This window comes from Ylistrum balloti, unplaced genomic scaffold, assembly GCF_031769215.1.
Source record: "Ylistrum balloti isolate Yb309-2 unplaced genomic scaffold, AGI_CSIRO_Ybal_v1 Utg371144, whole genome shotgun sequence".
Classification (NCBI taxonomy): domain Eukaryota; kingdom Metazoa; phylum Mollusca; class Bivalvia; order Pectinida; family Pectinidae; genus Ylistrum; species Ylistrum balloti.
Genome location: NW_026782627.1, coordinates 741,762 through 760,846, shown reverse-complemented (window position 1 = coordinate 760,846; position 19,085 = coordinate 741,762). Strand labels below are relative to the sequence as shown.

Here is a 19,085-nt window from a genome sequence, read left to right as displayed (position 1 = left end):
TCCTTTTTATGTATAAATCAAATGAAAAATGTATTTAATCATTTAAGTTCTTTCATATCTATTCTGTAATGTTATCTATATTTGAAAAGGTGATGATTTTTGGAAAATATGTTATTTAATGCTACAATTTAAGCTAATTTTGAACAAATCTAGGAGTCCATCTGCTGCAAATTACCTAATTAATTTTGCAAACTCCTTTTTATGTATAAATTTTGTCATTTTAATTAAGTCACCATATACATGTAAGTGTGTTTAATAAACCAACTCTTTGATTTCAATTCAAATTATAATAAATTTTTTTTTTTTTTTCTCAGAATGCCAAAATTAAAGAAGAGGAAGCCTATGGGATACAGACCCAAGTACCATTATGCCAAGAAGATTGATCACATTGATGCTAATATATCACCTGCCACAGAAGCGTCATTGGTCCAAGACGATCATGTAATGTTGCCACAGACCACAGATGAGGATGCAGTGTCAACATGTGAGTTGCCTGGCAAGACCACAGATGAGCATGTAGTGTCACCTTTTCAGTTGCCTGGCAAGACCACAGATGAGCATGTAGTGTCGCCTTGTAGGACAACTTTCCAGGATCACAGTTATGTGTCACTCCCTGAAGTAGGCCAAAGTTTTGATAGACTTGACCATGATGACCATGACTATTACACCAGAGTGCCAGAGGTTGATTTAACTGCAGAGGACACACCAGAGGAACTCTCAAGTTTTGAGACATTGAAAAGAAATGTAAAGAACAATCTGTGTTCGCCTTTTGTTCCTGTTATTAGGGAGGAGGAGATAGAAGTATTAGAACTGTACAAAGCAGCAGGAAAAACTTCTGTGAAACTGTCCATAATATTAGATGGAAAATTTACAGCGTCCATATATGTACACAGAGAGAAAATTTCATATTCTCATGTACTGTGGAATGATCTTCCTAGACTTTTTGACACCTTCCCAAAAGTGCTACTATTGCTTGATAGACTACAGAACTTCTCTGTTTGCATTGGATATCCTGACGAAGAATTCCAAGATTTGACACCAATCGGATCAGGTCTTATCTCTGGAAATTCCACAGAAATTCATGCCTACAGAGAAGGTGACTTTTGTGCAGAGTTGGGCAACCTCGCGTACCATTCGACAATAAGAGCAGTAAGTTGTACCTTATTAGTTGAGGGAAGTCGCTGCAGTAGCTGCTCTTCATATCGACGATGTTTGCGTGCCAGAAAACAACGTCTCTTGGAGCAAGTTCAACTGTCAGCAACCAAGGATCTCATTAGCAGTAGATATAAACATTGTGATATGAGCAGACACATGTTGATTTCCAAGATAAAGCAGCAACAAACCTGTATAAAAAGTCTGCAGCATACCATCAACAAACAAAGGAGAGACATTGATCGACAAATTCTGCAGTGTGGCATTAGTGTTCCAGACCATCAGAACCAGGAAATGTCTGACTTAGTCAGAATTTGTAAGGAGGACATGGAGAAAGCATTTCCCAATCCAAATTCACTACAGAGACTTCTTTGGGAGCAGCAGTTGAAGTTTGTTCGGTCTGGGAAGAATGGCATGAGATGGCATCCCATGATTATCAAGTGGTGCCTTTATCTTAGACACAAGTCTGCAAAAGCATATGACGTCTTAAGAGATTCAGGATTTGTAAACCTTCCAAGTGCTCGAACATTGTTTGACTATTCCCACTACACTACAAGTGCTTTAGGATTTCAGGCAGATGTTGTTAATGTGCTACAGGAAGAAGCGTCGAAGAAAGGAATGTTCTCCCCAGATGAACAGTACAAGTGCTATGTTGGATTACTTTTTGATGAAATTAAAATAAAGGAGGATCTTGTATATGACAAACATACCGGTGAGCAGGTGGGATATTGTAACTTGGACAAAGTTGGAAATCAGATCTTGGAGTTGCAGAAATTGTCTAACAACAATGCAAGTGCTACAGCAAAATATATGCTTGTGCTTATGGTACGTGGTGTGTCAGCCGACTTGAAGTTTCCACTTGCAGGATTTGCAACTACAAGCATAACTGCAGACTTTCTTTACCCAATTATATGGAAAGCTGTGGATATTGTTGAAATGATCAATCTGAAAGTACTTTTCTTAACCTGTGATGGTGCGTCATCCAATCGTAAATTTTTTGAAATGCATAAAGTTTCTGAAGATCAGGTGCTTGTATATTCAACAGTTAACACAAGGGATAAGAGCAGAAAGATATTTTTTATTTCTGATGTTCCCCACCTTATGAAGACCACCCGAAACTGCTTCAGCAATTCATACTCGCACAGGAACACCAGAAAGCTGTGGAAAAATGGAAAGGACATCTCGTGGCTTCACATTCTTAGACTGTATGAGGAACATGGCGAACTTTCGTTGTACAGTCCCTGTCCCAAACTAACACGGGCTCATGTTGACATGACAACCTTTGGCTGTATGAAGGTGAACTTGGCAGTGCAAGTGCTCAGCAGCTCAGTGGCAAATACATTAGAAGAACTTTATGATGACACAGTGAGTGAAACTGTAGAATTTGTCAGACATTTCAACAAGTTTTTTGATTGTCTCAATGTTAGGAGTTAGTATGAAGGAAGAAACAAACGAAATCCAGACCTAAACGCCTACAAAGAAGTGGCTGATGCACGATTAGACTGGCTGAAGAATGATTTTCTGGGTTACCTGGATCGGTGGAACAGGTGTGTTGAAAACCGACCAGGAGACTTCAGTCAGACACAACACAACAACATGAAGCTCAGCAGACAGACTTTAGAGGGACTGAAGATAAGTGTGAGCTCCATTACTGAATGCTTAAAAGTTATGCTTAACGCAGGAGCTAACTTTGTTCTTACTCACCACTTTAACCAGGACCCAATTGAACAACATTTTGGACATTATCGTAACAGATGTGAAAACAACAGCAATCCAACAGTTTACGAGGTTAGAAATATGATGACATCAATGAGAGCAGTTGGTGCTCCAGCCCTAGCCCCCAGAAATGGAAATGTTCACCTTGGAAACCAGGAAAATGTTCAGCCCATAGACAATTCAAAGCTTCCAAAAAGAATAAGGAAATCATAGATCTTGTGCATTTATTTATTTGTGCATGATTTTCATTTTTTGTGACTATAAACACTGACAGAATTGATTTCCAATACACATGTAATGTTGAAAATTATTTGCCAGACTTAAATGTTTTACACTTTGAAAAAGTCTTATTTTGGATTGTTTTTACTTTATGTCCTTTTATTGTGACTAAGTGAAATTCAGCATCTCACTGTATCCTTTTTTTCCCCTGATTGAAATATAGCTGTCTTTACTAGATAGTAGATAAGACATTGTGACATTGATGTTTATTTGGCCATGTGTTTATTTCCTGTGAAAACAAATAGCTGATGTGCCTATAGCTGGCCAGTATATAGTTATATGTTAATATGAACACACTTTCACATATACTGCTCAGGAATCGGACAAGTATTAGTTTATTATTGAGAGTGTATACACAATTATGGGAATATCAGTGATAGTCATCAATATTTACTTAAACATTAATTTTGTCAGGCAGACCAGGATTTTAATAGAAGTATATGTATAACGAGCCAACCATTTACAATTTCCTGGCACATCCTCAAATATCCCAGTCTTGGCTGTTGATAGGCATAAAACAGCAAAATAATTTGTGTTTAAATATTTATTTTATATATTATGTTAAACTCCAACGAACTATATTTGATGCATCTTCCACTAAAAAATTAAATAGCAACAAACTTTCATTCATAGTATATAACACAAATTACATGCTTGCTATTGAATACAACACGCACAAATAAATACAACAAATATTTAAATGTAACATTGGAATGAAATATTAACATAGCAGCCTATGACATTGCATAAATTTAAGGAGAATTTATTTTCTATGTACATTGTGATGAATGTGATATTATGTCAAACATTATTGTAAATAACAGATTTTGAAATGAATTATATCTAAACCTCAAATATTTTATTTGTTTTTCTTATCATCACTTCAGTTTGATGGGTACTGGGTTGCGAAGCTTTTGCCCCCTCCTTCACATAATGAGTTAGTTTGTGTAACTATTTAGACATGCATGTAACTCAGTTCCAGTGTGATGTAACATGGTCTTGTATACCTGTTTTTATTTTATGTCGTTTTATGTAATAAACGGCCAGTATCATTTCACACTTCTGTTAAACTGGTTACCTTTCACAATGTTTGATGTTCTCTATCATATCATATACTGATGTATATGAGAACTGCTCATCATAAACTAGCTTGTCACATTTCCATCAAAACTTTACTGTTGGAATCTAAATCAGAAAGATATCTATTTTTACAGGCCTATGCATGCACTAGACTAACCCAAACTCTGCTTCTAATGCCAATAATGACATAGGTCTTAATTTTTACTTCGTTACCAGGAATTCGCTTTCTACCTAAAGTTCCCTACAAAAAAAAGGAAGTGTGTCATATCCGACCCTGGTAAGGGTTTCCGAGAACTTTTAATGCAATAGTACTCAGTTACCCCCTGAGAGGTCCTTCATGTACATAATTTACAACCTATAAAAGTGAAAAACACAGCTGGATCTATATCTTATACACGCACACCTCGACCCCAAAGTGGTAAGGGTAACGAGGCCTTAATGATACAGAACCGGACATGTCAGGGATGTGATGTAGAACTCAAAAACGCCTTGGTTTATCAAAAAATGTCTTTAATAGGTTAATAGAGTAACATGCCCACACTGAAGGATATACATAAACACTAAGAATCGGTGTAGAAAACGACGTAGTAATATTCATCAGTACAGTATGTTTCGGGCCGTGATGACCTTTGTCCTTCCTATTCCGTCTTTCGTGCGTTGTGTGCAAACGTTTTCACATCTTCGACATCTTCTTCAAAACCAGATGGCCGATATTAATCATATTCAGACATAAGTATCGTTGGGCAAAAGTCAGTTCCAAATGGTGAACTTAACGGGCCTGGGCCCTATTGGAGCTAGGGAAAGGTTTTCAAAAGGATAATTTTATATATCAGACATTTTTGTTTAAAAATCTGATGAACAACATGGAATTAAACTTCTTTTGTGGGTCCTCTTGTTTAATTTTGTTTTGTTTTGTATGTACGTATGTACTGATATTATTAACGTCCTCGCAACAGACAGGGTGACAATAGGGACATCAAGAATGGATAAAGAAATAAGATAGCCAAGAAATGAAAACATCAATATTTCTAGTATTGAAATGAGAACATCTCTGTTATGCTCTCTACGACGACCCCTTGGTAAAAGTGTCAGTCGATGAAACCGTTGATTCTTTATAGACCCACATTTATTTTATTGGACTACATTGACCTCCTGTCGACTTTATGGTAACGTCACAAGTCTAAAGACCCTTTTTGAAACTGTTGAGATTTGTAAAATTCTAGGTTGTCTGAAAGATGTTTGTCTATATTATAGACTATGACTTACCATTTTTATCTTTTGTGATAATATAACCATTTAAGATTTTTAGCATTTGTCTTTCACAGAAAATGATAAGAGAGACGAGGCGACAGCAGAGACAACTTGATATAATTAACCATGAACTGCAACGAGCACAAATAAACATTGTCAGTGAACCGAGTGATACTGACGATACTGACGCCGAGGAAGAAGATAATTGCCCTCGGAATCTTCCACCCGAACCAAAAAAATTCTGGACGTTCAAGAAGAAGCTAGGCTTGTCGTTGTTGGGTGGCGTGGCAGCCGTTGTGGCGACACCATTAGTGCTTGGTGCTGTTGGATTCACTTCAACCGGAATCTTGGCAGGTACTGATTACTGTACTGTGGTAAAGCAGTGAGTTGGTGAGGGATCTAGGTAAACATGAAGATAATCCTTGGTCATTTGATGTGTCTTATGGTGTCTTATTTGAATTGTCTTTTCTAGGATGTTCTGCCTTTTGAGTCACCTACAGTACTCACTAAGTCAACGCAGTTACCATACCATAGACTTTGTCTTTAAGAAAGATACACATTGTATAAAACACCCGATTTTCGTATCATTTGTATTTAATTTGCCAAGCCTAAACAGATTGTGCCGTGACGCGGTGTCCGTCCATCCTGTCATCCATTTTAACTCACCTGGTTAAAAGGACCTATGAGACTATGTTGTGTTGCGGCGTTCGTTGTCTGTCGTCAGTCTGTTTTTCTTATTGAGACAAGTCATGAACGACGCGGCGGATTTTGATCAAATTTGGTCAATATTATCCTTGTAAAAATGGCAGGTCTTGGGAACTGGGGCGAAAGACCCAAAAGGGAATATTTTTCATATTTAACAGAATTATGTTCAAGTTTGGTCCGAAGAATTCTGTGGGGAAGAGAAACCATTTTTAGCTCACCTGGCCCAAAGGGCCAAGTGAGGTAATGCCATACCGCGGCGTCCGTCGTCCGTCCGTCCTGCGTCTGTTAACTTTTCATTTAAACAACTTCTTCTGAAATACCGAAAGGCGTAGAGTTATCATATTTGGCTGGAAGGTTCCTTTGATGAAGCCCAACAAAGTTTGCAAAAAGAAACGACCTTGACCTATATTCAAGATCACATTGGTCAAATGTGTTAAAACCTTTAAGCGACTTCTTCCAAAATACCGAGAGGCCTAGGATCATTATATATGACTGGAAGGTTCCTTTGATGAAGCCCAACAAAGTTAGCAAAAAGAAATGATATTGACCCATAGCCAAGGTCACAGGGGTCATATGTGTTAAACATGGAACATATACACAGATATAGTACATATAGTCATAAAGATCCAGCAGGGTTAGAAAAATCCACTCGTCTAGACGAGTCAAAGCTACTTGCGGGCGAGTGATTTGTTTCAGATACTTATCCGGCGGGCGAGTGAAATTTGTAGTTCTAACTGTTGACTATTCCATAATAAATGACGTTTATCAACTTAAACACTCTTAAAACTAGTTTAAATCCACTGATAGTCGATCAAATACATCAATGTAGTATCCTTGTTTACACCATGTGTCAATACTCGGGATGATCCAGACTACACGAAAACCTATTACGTCACCATAAATATTGTAAACAAGGTTGTTTTGTGCACGTAGTTAATGTTCTCGCTCGCGTTAACAGTTAATTAGATATAAGTAAAACAATAAAAGCAAGTGTTGAGTTCAAACTTTTGATATAGAAATTGATAATAAAAGTTGTGTTTCTTAAATTATGTTTTGAATTTCAAGTTTCACTTGCCCGACAGATGAACAGCTGAACATATTTTTTCTAGCCCTGTCCAGGTGAGCAATACAGGCCCTCTGGGCCTCTTGTAACTAAATGATTAAAATCCTTCTCCAGTAAGAATGTAGGATTCTGTCCCAATGTGATCTGAATAATCCATGGATGAAAGATCATTTTGTATAAGCCGTGACTCGGTCCCTTCGGCTGAAGGGACCGGCCCAATAGGGGAAATTTAGAAAATATTCAAGTATTTCTTCCCTACAAATTCCGGGATTCTGGCCAGATTTGGTCTGAAGCATTCTTGGGGATAAGGAATAAATGTATAAATGATGGGTCTCGGCCCCTTTTCAAAATAGAGAAAATAAAGGAAATTCTTTACAATTCTTCTGAAGGAATGCTAAGATTCCGTCCCAATTTGATCTTAATTATCTAGGGAAATCAATTTTGTTTAAATGATGGGTCTCGCCCCTTTAAAAGCCTTCAGTTGGGATGCCAGGATTCTGTCCCAATTTTGTCTGAAACAATGCTTGAACGAAGAAGATAGATTTTGTATTAAGGGTGGTTATCGAACGTATGGGGCGGGAGGGACGGCACTTATTAAGGGAAACAAAAAAGTCTTTAAAATCTTCCAACTGTGGTGGAAATGCATTAATTCTATCCCAATTTAATCTGAACGCATACCTGGATGAAAGGAATCAGTTTCACAGTTTGTATAAACCAGGAGTCTGACAAACTAAAATGCCTTCATTAATGACATTTGGCTGTTCCTTGGCATGAAGCTCACCACAGAACAGACCATAACCTCCCAAATTTCTTAAAACTCTCTAAACGACTTCTAATTTACCAAAAGGTTTGGAATCATGACGTTTGGTATGTCCATTCTTGAGATCGACCCACAAAATTTGAGAAATGGCGTTTCTTCATATTTGTAATCACAAGATTTCATTGTATGGCATCTATCTTTTGCTCTATAGTCGCCAAGAAAACAGTCAATATTTATCCTGTATTATGAAAAACATTGTAGTAATAATTAATTATGCATAATTAATTAATTGCATCTATATCCAAATCTAGTATATATTTTTCCTCTCTATTTATCTGCAATGGCTTCAAACCCTATTTGTTGTAATAATTATTTCAGTTCTGTTTCCCTGTCTGCATGATCAACCTGGTCCCGCACTCTGTAACTAGATAGTTTTCCTGTTTTTTCTTAGATTCTTTCTAAAGCTAATGTTCGTTGTTCCCTATGTGTACTGCAGAACGTGTTTGGTTGTTGTTCCCTATGTGTACTGCAGAACGTGTTTGGTTGTTTCCTATGTGTACTGTAGAACGTGTTTGGTTGTTCCCTATGTGTACTGAAGAACGTGTTTGGTTGTCACTATGTGTACTGTAGAACGTGTTTGGTTGTTCCCTATGTGTACTGTAGAACGTAATTGGTTGTTTCCTATGTGTACTGTAGAACGGGGTTGTTTCCTATGTGTACTGTAGAACGTGTTTGATTGTCACTATGTGTACTGTAGAACGTGTTTGGTTGTTCCCTATGTGTACTGTAGAACGTGTTTGGTTGTTTCCTATGTGTACTGTAGAACGGGGTTGTTTCCTATGTGTACTGTAGAACGTGTTTGGTTGTCACTATGTGTACTGTAGAACGTGTTTGCCCTATGTGTACTGTAGAACGTGTTTGGTTCCCTATGTGTACTGTAGAACGTGTTTGGTTCTTCCCTATGTGTACTGTAGAACGTGTTTGGTTGTCACTATGTGTACTGTAGAACGTGTTTGCCCTATGTGTACTGTAGAACGTGTTTGGTTGTTCCCTATGTGTACTGTAGAACGTGTTTGGTTGTCACTATGTGTACTGTAGAACGTGTTTGGTTCTTCCCTATGTGTACTGTAGAACGTGTTTGGTTGTCACTATGTGTACTGTAGAACGTGTTTGGTTCTTCCCTATGTGTACTGTAGAACGTGTTTGGTTCTTCCCTATGTGTACTGTAGAACGTGTTTGGTTGTCACTATGTGTACTGTAGAACGTGTTTGCCCTATGTGTACTGTAGAACGTGTTTGGTTGTTCCCTATGTGTACTGTAGAACGTGTTTGGTTGTCACTATGTGTACTGTAGAACGTGTTTGGTTGTCACTATGTGTACTGTAGAACGTGTTTGGTTGTTCCCTATGTGTACTGTAGAACGTGTTTGGTTGTTCCCTATGTGTACTGTAGAACGTGTTTGGTTGTTCCCTATGTGTACTGTAGAACGTGTTTGGTTGTCACTATGTGTACTGTAGAACGTGTTTGGTTCTTCCCTATGTGTACTGTAGAACGTGTTTGGTTGTCACTATGTGTACTGTAGAACGTGTTTGGTTGTCACTATGTGTACTGTAGAACGTGTTTGGTTCTTCCCTATGTGTACTGTAGAACGTGTTTGGTTGTCACTATGTGTACTGTAGAACGTGTTTGGTTCTTCCCTATGTGTACTGTAGAACGTGTTTGGTTGTTTTGCAGACTCTGAATGTTCCTGAGTACTTCTTTCTGTGTTTTTAGCGAGTCTGAAGTGACAAGATTGTGTCTATCTGTATCTTCTCTATTTAATACTTGTCTATTCCATTGTCTTATCACCTTTTCAACCGTTTTGCCTACTGAGGATACTTCATATGTCGTTACAAGTTCAAGTATTTCTTCTTTGTCCAATTTCAACCAATCTTTTCTAATATATTGTTGCAGTTTCGGGATTTAAAAAATATTTAAACTGTTTTTAGTTGTTTCTCACCTGTTTTCTCTAAAATTATTTGCGTATCCAATTCCGTCTTTCTTTGGTTTCAGTTTCTTGTTAATGTGGAAAATGGCCTTTTAAGCTTTCCTCTACAATATAGTTTGAACTTGAGATTCAACGCATTTGAAATTGAACAAATGCTCAAGGTTGCTGATGCTGCTTTCAAAGTCCTTTGTTATTTATTTATATCGTCCTTCTATTTTCCTCTCTCCATTGAGTCTCCTCCCAACCACTATCCAATATGGGCCACAAAACCGCATGACATCCGAATTTGAAAAAACTACTCCCAATCTTCTATTCCGTGATATTTAATACAAATATATTCTTTACATCGGTTACAGTTCATCAACTTAGCTTTCTTGTCTTCAAGTAAATCCTTACAAATAATACATTTCTTTTTTATCAATCAATGGATCTTTGAACACTTCTGACGGCTTAGAAGATCACGGTTATACTGACTGTCCCCTAGCAACCGCCTCACCATGGCGAATTCCGGTTGCTGTTTTGCCCATCTTTTCAAACATCAATTCTGTATCTCTTCAGGAAACGTATCCATCCGACTTTCACTAGTTAATGAATCAACATCGCTTTGCCGCACAATGGCAAATACCAGCTTACAGTTCTGTCGCTACAGAGCTAAGAGATGCACGACCGTCTCCATGCCTTGTCCTTGTAAGCGATGCAGGCCTATTCGGACACTTTTTTTAATCTAGATATTTCATTCATTGCTACGATGTAAATATGATGCTACTTGTATATTTTAATATCCTCTTATGAATTCAAAATGCAAGTCGTTTTGTTTTATTACTTTCCAGGGTCTTTAGCAGCGAAGGCCATGTCCGCTGCTGCTATTGCCAATGGAGGAGGCGTGGCTGCAGGGTCAGCAGTTGCAATTTGTCAGTCTGTTGGTGCAGCAGGTCTCGGGGCCACTGGTGTGGCCGCTGTAGGGTCTACTGGGACCGCGGTCACCTTAGGAACTGTAACTGCTGTGGAGAAACTTACTCAAAAAGACAAATGAGGCTGAATTCAGAAACACTTTAATTTTACAATAAGAGTCAACACGACGTCGATATTACTTCTCTTTTTATTGAAATTTAAACGTAAAGGATCTACATTAATTGAGTTACACTTGCCAAACGCAAGTACAATATTGATTGGGCTATTGGTTCTGGTGTAGGTTAAGTTGAGTTTGTGATCTAGCCTGCCACAGGAATACAAACTGTAGAAATATTCTGAATAAAGAAATGTTGCATATTAAGAACGTTTTACACAGTAATTATCTTTTTACTTCTTTGAAAACTATTTGGTCTATTGGTACTAGATATTAATGAATTTATCAAGATGACATTGGTATATTAGAAAGCCCTGTACAGACACTCGTGGATGGATAGCCGCAAAATATTTTGTGGTCTTTATCATTAACTAATACTCATGGATGAGTAATTTTATCAAATTACTAATACAGGCTTAGTAGATACCATTTTACTCGGAGACCCGTACAGCCATGGTTATATAGGTATATGTTGTAGCCTGCAAAGAAGTTACACATCTACTAGCTCGTAATAGCACGGTACATAACATGTCCGACAACATGAATCCATGATAGCATAAATATCCATGTTAAAAATCACAAACAAAAAATAACCACCTTTAATGATTATTATAAATATCAGAGTGTTACAATTCATTCCAACAATATATGTTGAATAAAAACAGCATTTTATTATGTGAGTGCCTATGGCCAATTATTTCGGAGGACGCGCCGTTAAAATCCCAACTGAGAACCCTTGTGCTTTGCCTGGACAGGTGTGAACTATGGCCATCTCTTTCATGGGCTAATGTCTCAGTTCGGGACCTATAGATCTGGTTTGTGTTAGGATAATTTTGAAGTCCGCCTAACGCCTTAAAATGATTGTATAGTCTGACACGATCCCTAAACCCCTGGATCGACCTTATTACGCCTACTCTTTTTCGAAAAATCACAGGTCTAGAGCGATCTTTAGCTTGCGAGATTGGACAATCCTCACACTGGCCACCGTTTAAAGTCCCATCCACCGGATGATGGTTAGTGGTTAGATCAGTGCAGGTGTAATTATAGTTAATACTCGTTTTGTGTTTTCCAATCACATTAACATTTGAAGTACCGAAAGACAATCTTTGAGGATGACTAATCATCGTCTGACTCTATGTCCTATATGATTTCACACATTACTGCAGTCAATATACAATGAAATCTTCTGATTTGGTCAAGGGTGTATGATAAAGACACATATGGATTTGGTTAAAACAAAGAAAACTGTGAGAAGGTCTAGAATTAAAAAGTACATTTGAAGAGAACAGTTGATTATTATTGCAGCAATTAAGATTTGAAGATTAACAACTGAAACTCTTTATCAAGGATTCGGATAGGAAGGGGTCTACAACATCTACCGTTAACTTTTTCTCAAAGTACCCAATTTCACCAAGAAAAAGGATGATTAGAAATTGAGTAAACACAACATTTTTCAAAAAGATATTTTTTCTCTACTGTGGCAATGCTTTTATCCAACACAAAAACAGTACAGAGCAAATATCGAATTCATTGAACTCATGTATTTCAGTTTGAGATCGTGTCTGTGGATAATTTGTAAAATAAATCTTAGAATATGAACATATTTCAAGCCATTTATGTATTTATTTCATGGTAGCTACATGGCGTAGCTAGCGAAAAAATATTCTTAAGGGGTCCGAAACTAATGCGCCAGGGATATTAAATATTTTCTAATGTTCTTGTCGGAAGTAGCACTTTTTTCATATTTTTACACAGGAAAACCTGTAACCCCAGGGATCGTGTACTGTGTCAATGTATTTAGATTTAAAATAACACAAGATCTGCAACATTCAGCAACTATTATCCACTTTGGATTATGGTATCCTGTATGAAATAAACGAATGTGATTGAAATGGAGATCTGATTCGTTTTAGATGTGCTAGTTTATACATGCCAAATATTTGAAAAGGTAAAAAATCTTCAAAATTTCAAAATATTCTTCCCTAATCCGGAATTCTTTCAATGCTCTCAAAAACTGGCCATGTACTGATATACAGATTTTTCGGTTATATACAGCAACTTGAATTAGTTAAGTAACCTGTATTCAAAAGCTGTAAAGATTTACTTGTCACGACTTGACTCGTTTTGATACTCAGTAGTATCAACATTTATGTAAGTCAAAAAGTAGTTTTCATACACTTTTTTCTTCGATCAATGTACACCAAGGTTGGAAAGGCATTCAGAGCAAAGTGAAACGGTATTATACAATTTATAGAAAACCATACTTTTCTCCTTGCCAAAGTTTAATAAGTATGAGTTGTCGCCCTTGGTTTCTCCCGCGATATGCTACACTGGACGTGATACACTGACAAGAGAGGCTCAAGTATAAACAAATAAGAACACTAATAATTCGTTTAAAAATTCATTTATTTATTTATTTAAATTATCATAATTTCTCATCAACATGGTTTTTATGATTTAATGCTATTTGATATAAACAGAGTTACATAATGCAATATATGCGAGAAAAAAAACATAAATCACAACACTACTTGAACTAGCGACTATTGTATTATGTACAGATAAAATGTAGCATGTAGTTACTATTACGATCATATACCCGATATTTCCCTGTGTATTGCCCGCAGATGATACTAGCAGAGACTCTGATACTAGAAATAAACGTTTCACAAAATACAGCCATACTGATATTTGCGTTGGTAATTATAAAATAAAACTTAATTTCAAGCCACCGGATTCAAAAACACCCGTGTGAAGCTCTGGTCAACCGATGCCCGTGGGCTACATGATTGGTCAGTAAAAATGAATTCAGAACGTTGTCTGGTTATACAGTACAGGCAATTGACAGTTGAAGACCGTTTCCCTTACAGTTGGTTTTATAGTACCAGTTTTCAGGCAGAGGTAGCTTAGCGAAATCATTTTTGTTCACCAAAACAATATTTTCTACTCCGAAACAATATCTGAACACAACCAACTGAAATGGTAGTACGGTTTTGCAATTTCTCGTTGATAACCGCTGTTGAACGGCATTCTCGAAAGCACTGACTGAAGCTTCTAATCTTTCGTGACTTATAACAGGCGAAGCGTAAGTTTCTACTACGTCTGATGGGATGTGATTCTCTGGTTCCCATGTACTTTCGGCTATGTTGTAATCCAGCCATTTCACAAGAAATATGGGGCCATCCTGTAAGAAAGATTAATTAAGTTAAGCGGTTGTGGCATCATATAAATGTTGGTGTCAATTTTATGATAAAACAAGACACACCCAAAATTAGTCGACAATATTATCGAAACAGCATTCTTTTATTACCTTAGGCCTTCCGGCCTATCAGTCACAAAAAACAATATAAACAAATTACAGCATGGCGTAACATACCTATATAGAGAATGACATATGATGTCCCTGTATTTCATACTTAATGTTTTATGTTATCATTACTTAATATGTATTATTTCTTAACTTAGTTGCCTCATATATAAACTTTCCTCGAGAACACAATTCCTTAATACTTTCAACTCTCAAAAACTGAACCAATTTAAAAACAGATGGCCTATTCCAGTAATAACGTTTGATATACTTTTCCCCTTAAATCTCTATACCTGTTGCATTCAAAAATAAAAATACTCATCCTCCACCTGACCGGTATTACACATATTACTAAAACGTCTTTGTCTTGGGGTATCATCATATCGACCAGATTCAATAGCTAAACAATGTGTCGACAAACGTATCTTAGTGAGACAAATTCTAGATTTGTTTGGAATATATTTAGTAAGATAAAAAGGTCAGGTGACACTATCCACAAGATGTTTATATATATATGACAATTCGCCGATGACTCTAGTATTGATGGGTTTGATAAAAAAATTCTCTGCTTTATTTCAGGCAAAAAATTGTCTGCATAATTTGCATACATTTCTTGGTTTACCCATACATATCCGAAACCATGAAATAACCCAGTTATATACAAAGTTATATACAAATCGCTGTGCTGTTACTGTCATATAATTTGAATTGAATTCTTCAGCCGTGATTAATTTTGTTTTTGCTAATAAGCTATAGGTAGGTTTCTGATGCCCCGCGGCACTTTGGGGAATTTTGACACAAATAAACAATAGACAGGCAGTGTCAGAAGAGCCTGGAGCGATTTACCTCTGAGTTGGGAAGGATATGACAGAACTAACGTTACTACTGATATTTGGATTAACCCGGAGTTCTAGCCAGTTGGGTATACCTCCTAGGCATTATAAAAGAGCGATTTACCTCTGAGTTGGGAAGGATATGACAGAACTAACGTTACTACTGATATTTGGATTAACCCGGAGTTCTAGCCAGTTGGGTATACCTCCTAGGCATTATAAAAGAGCGATTTACCTCTGAGTTGGGAAGGATATGACAGAACTAACGTTACTACTGATATTTGGATTAACCCGGAGTTCTAGCCAGTTGGGTATACCTCCTAGGCATTATAAAAGAGCGATTTACCTCTGAGTTGGGAAGGATATGACAGAACTAACGTTACTACTGATATTTGGATTAACCCGGAGTTCTAGCCAGTTGGGTATACCTCCTAGGCATTATAAAAGAGCGATTTACCTCTGAGTTGGGAAGGATATGACAGAACTAACGTTACTACTGATATTTGGATTAACCCGGAGTTCTAGCCAGTTGGGTATACCTCCTAGGCATTATAAAAGAGCGATTTACCTCTGAGTTGGGAAGGATATGACAGAACTAACGTTACTACTGATATTTGGATTAACCCGGAGTTCTAGCCAGTTGGGTATACCTCCTAGGCATTATAAAAGAGCGATTTACCTCTGTGTTGGGAAGGATATGACAGAACTAACGTTACTACTGATATTTGGATTAACCCGGAGTTCTAGCCAGTTGGGTATACCTCCTAGGCATTATAAAAGAGCGATTTACCTCTGAGTTGGGAAGGATATGACAGAACTAACGTTACTACTGATATTTGGATTAACCCGGAGTTCTAGCCAGTTGGGTATACCTCCTAGGCATTATAAAAGAGCGATTTACCTGTGAGTTGGGAAGGATATGACAGAACTAACGTTACTACTGATATTTGGATTAACCCGGAGTTCTAGCCAGTTGGGTATACCTCCTAGGCATTATAAAAGAGCGATTTACCTCTGAGTTGGGAAGGATATGACAGAACTAACGTTACTACTGATATTTGGATTAACCCGGAGTTCTAGCCAGTTGGGTATACCTCCTAGGCATTATAAAAGAGCAAATTACCTCTGTGAATGTCAAAGTACGTAAGTCAATATTATGCATTGAACAAAATTAGGTTAATGGCGAATGATGCAAATCGTTGCGGTTTTTGAAATTTCATCTTTTTTTTAAAATAACAAATACAATCTATTACCAGAGACATATAAACACTTGTATATCTGTCTCTGCTATTACACGTGCATGCACTGATTTATATTTCTGCTTCTACAAAGGATCGGATATGGAAAATCTACCTTTTGATGTCACTAGAATAATCACCCGACCACTAATTGCTATATATTCGTAGGGGTTCCCAAACAGTGGTGATATAATTGATATCTGTGTTCATATTTGGCACTTTCCAAGGATATGATCTCTCTGATGGACACTTTATGTGGGAAAAGTATTCAATATTTCAAGATTATTGTACATATTTTAGTGATAATTGAACATGTGTACCTTTCACGCATTGTGTAAGGGAAACCCCTTATGAAATGGTCATTCTTTATCCGCGTCACGTGATCTTGGTTTGGACCTGAATTTGAGGCAAAAGTGAGACATGCTGAAGCGCTTTTAATTTGATTTAAGTCGCATTATATTTTGACTGTATATGATTGCAATATTAGATTTTAGAAATTAGTTTAGTTCCAAATTATAGGATTTTGAAATGCAATATTTCATCAAAATTTTTGAAAATGTCTCTTTCAGCTGTAAAAAGTATGAAATCAGAAAATGAAACAAATAATTTATATAGTTTGATATTATTTAAGAATTCGTGAATACTTAGCATGCAGAATCAGTTGTAGTTGTAGATGCTTGTACACTTTATGCTTTCTTTGATACTTTCAGGTGGATCCCAACTTCAGTCTACCCCAGCGAACCCTTGGCCCCTTGACCACTTAACACCTGCTAAGTACATAATGACCCTAACTGTGTCTGTGTCAAGGATAATGTTGAAAAACTACTCTGCTTGAATACGAAAAAACAGATGGCCGAGATTTCAATTTAACAAAGTTATCAGTTGTTTTATTTTTTAAAATGTTTTTCTCATCTTAACATCTTCATTTTTTTAATTCATTGAAATTCTCTCAAATCTTCAACTTTTTATTTATCGTAATGAAACCACGTTATTATGAAGTCAAGTGACAATTTGTTATGACAATATGATAGTTTGGAAATCCTGTCACAATTTTATGCACAATAGCAATGCTTCATGGTAACCGTATACATGTAGGTAATATTGGCTTCTGAATGGGGTATGGTTAATAAAAGGATAAAGACATTTTATTTTCGATCAAATATCATCAAAGTTGGTTTACTACGGAAACGTATTAGGCTCATGTACGGTAACATTTTACGTGATAACGGAAATATAATATTTGGCGGCCGCTACATAAAGATCTGGCGGCCGCTACATAATGATCTGGTGGCCGCTACATAATGATCTGGCGGCCGCTACATAATGATCTGGCGGCCGCTACATAATGATCTGGCGATCGCCATTTAATTTAAATTATTAATTCAAATAAAAAAAGAAATAAAAAAAATAAGTAGGCGGCCGCTACATAATGAAAGGCAATTGCCACTTAAAGATCTGGCGGTCGCTACATAATGATCTGGCGGCCGCTACATAATGATCTGGCGGCCGCTACATAATGATCTGGCGGCCGCTACATAATGATCTGGCGGCCGCTACATAATGATCTGGCGGCTGCCACTTAAAGATCTGGCGGTCGCTACATAATGATCTGGCGGCCGCTACATAATGATCTGGCGGCCGCTACATAATGATCTGGCGGCCGCTACATAATGATCTGGCGGCCGCCATATCATTAAGATGGCAGCCGCCAGATCATTATGTAGCGGCCGCTACATAATGATCATTAAGATCTGGCGGTCGCTACATAATGATCTGGCGGCCGCTACATAATGATCATGGCCGCTATGTAGTGGCCGCTACATAATGATCTTTAAGATGGCAGCCGCCACATTATGTAGCGGCCGCCAGATGATTGGCGGCCGCTACATAATGGCGGCCGCCATTTAATTTAAATTTATTAATTTAAATAAAAAAAAGTAAAAAAAAAGTGGCCACCAGATCTTTAAAGGCAATTGTCAGATCATTATGTAGCGGCCGCCAGATCATTATGTAGCGGCCACCAGATCTTTAAGTGGCAGCCGCCAGATCATTATGTAGCGGCCGCCAGATCATTAAGTGGCGGCCGCCAGATCATTATGTAGTGGCCGCCAGATATTATATTTTCGTTATCACGTAAAATATTATCGTACTTGAGCCTAATACGTTTCCGTAGTTTACAACTTCGTCTTCAATAAACAACATAACCTGTAAAGTGTAGCGCTGAGTATTTTCAGTATTTACATCCGTGGCATACGTTGTCACGTGACTGTTTATTTTCGTTTTGTGGTGTCATGTGATTCGTTGTCACGTGATCGTCTTGTCCACTTTCGTTTTACCTGTAATGGGTGTGTTGTTTGTGACGTATTGTGTATGTATTGTCAATCACCTGTCCATCATTTGTGCTGACTTGACAAGTTTGACTGACCCCTGACATGGTAGGAGACACGTTCTCCACGCTGATTTTTCGCGCCTTCTTCTTTTCTTTCTTTCTGTCCTGTCTTTGTCTAGGCACTTCTCAGCTTTCCGAGCACCTGTTCACATCTACATCTATTTGTCTCTCCTCGCTGTACGGCTATTAATCCGTATCTATTTCCCTTTAACTCCTGGTTCCCCAGCTCCAGTATTGAAAAGAAGGTCATGTGCGTTCGT

At 37.5% G+C, this 19,085-nt stretch overlaps 1 protein-coding gene across 1 annotated transcript; it reads left to right on the top strand.

The window, feature by feature from the left end:
- Positions 1 to 5,555: 5,555 nt before the first annotated feature.
- On the top strand, positions 5,556 to 11,066 carry LOC132561078 (interferon alpha-inducible protein 27, mitochondrial-like). Its single transcript, XM_060225799.1, has 2 exons — positions 5,556 to 5,832; positions 10,823 to 11,066. Exons 1-2 carry the CDS (start codon positions 5,556 to 5,558, stop codon positions 11,023 to 11,025), a joined length of 480 nt encoding a protein of 159 aa, XP_060081782.1. The 3' UTR covers positions 11,026 to 11,066.
- The last annotated feature ends 8,019 nt before the right edge of the window (positions 11,067 to 19,085 follow it).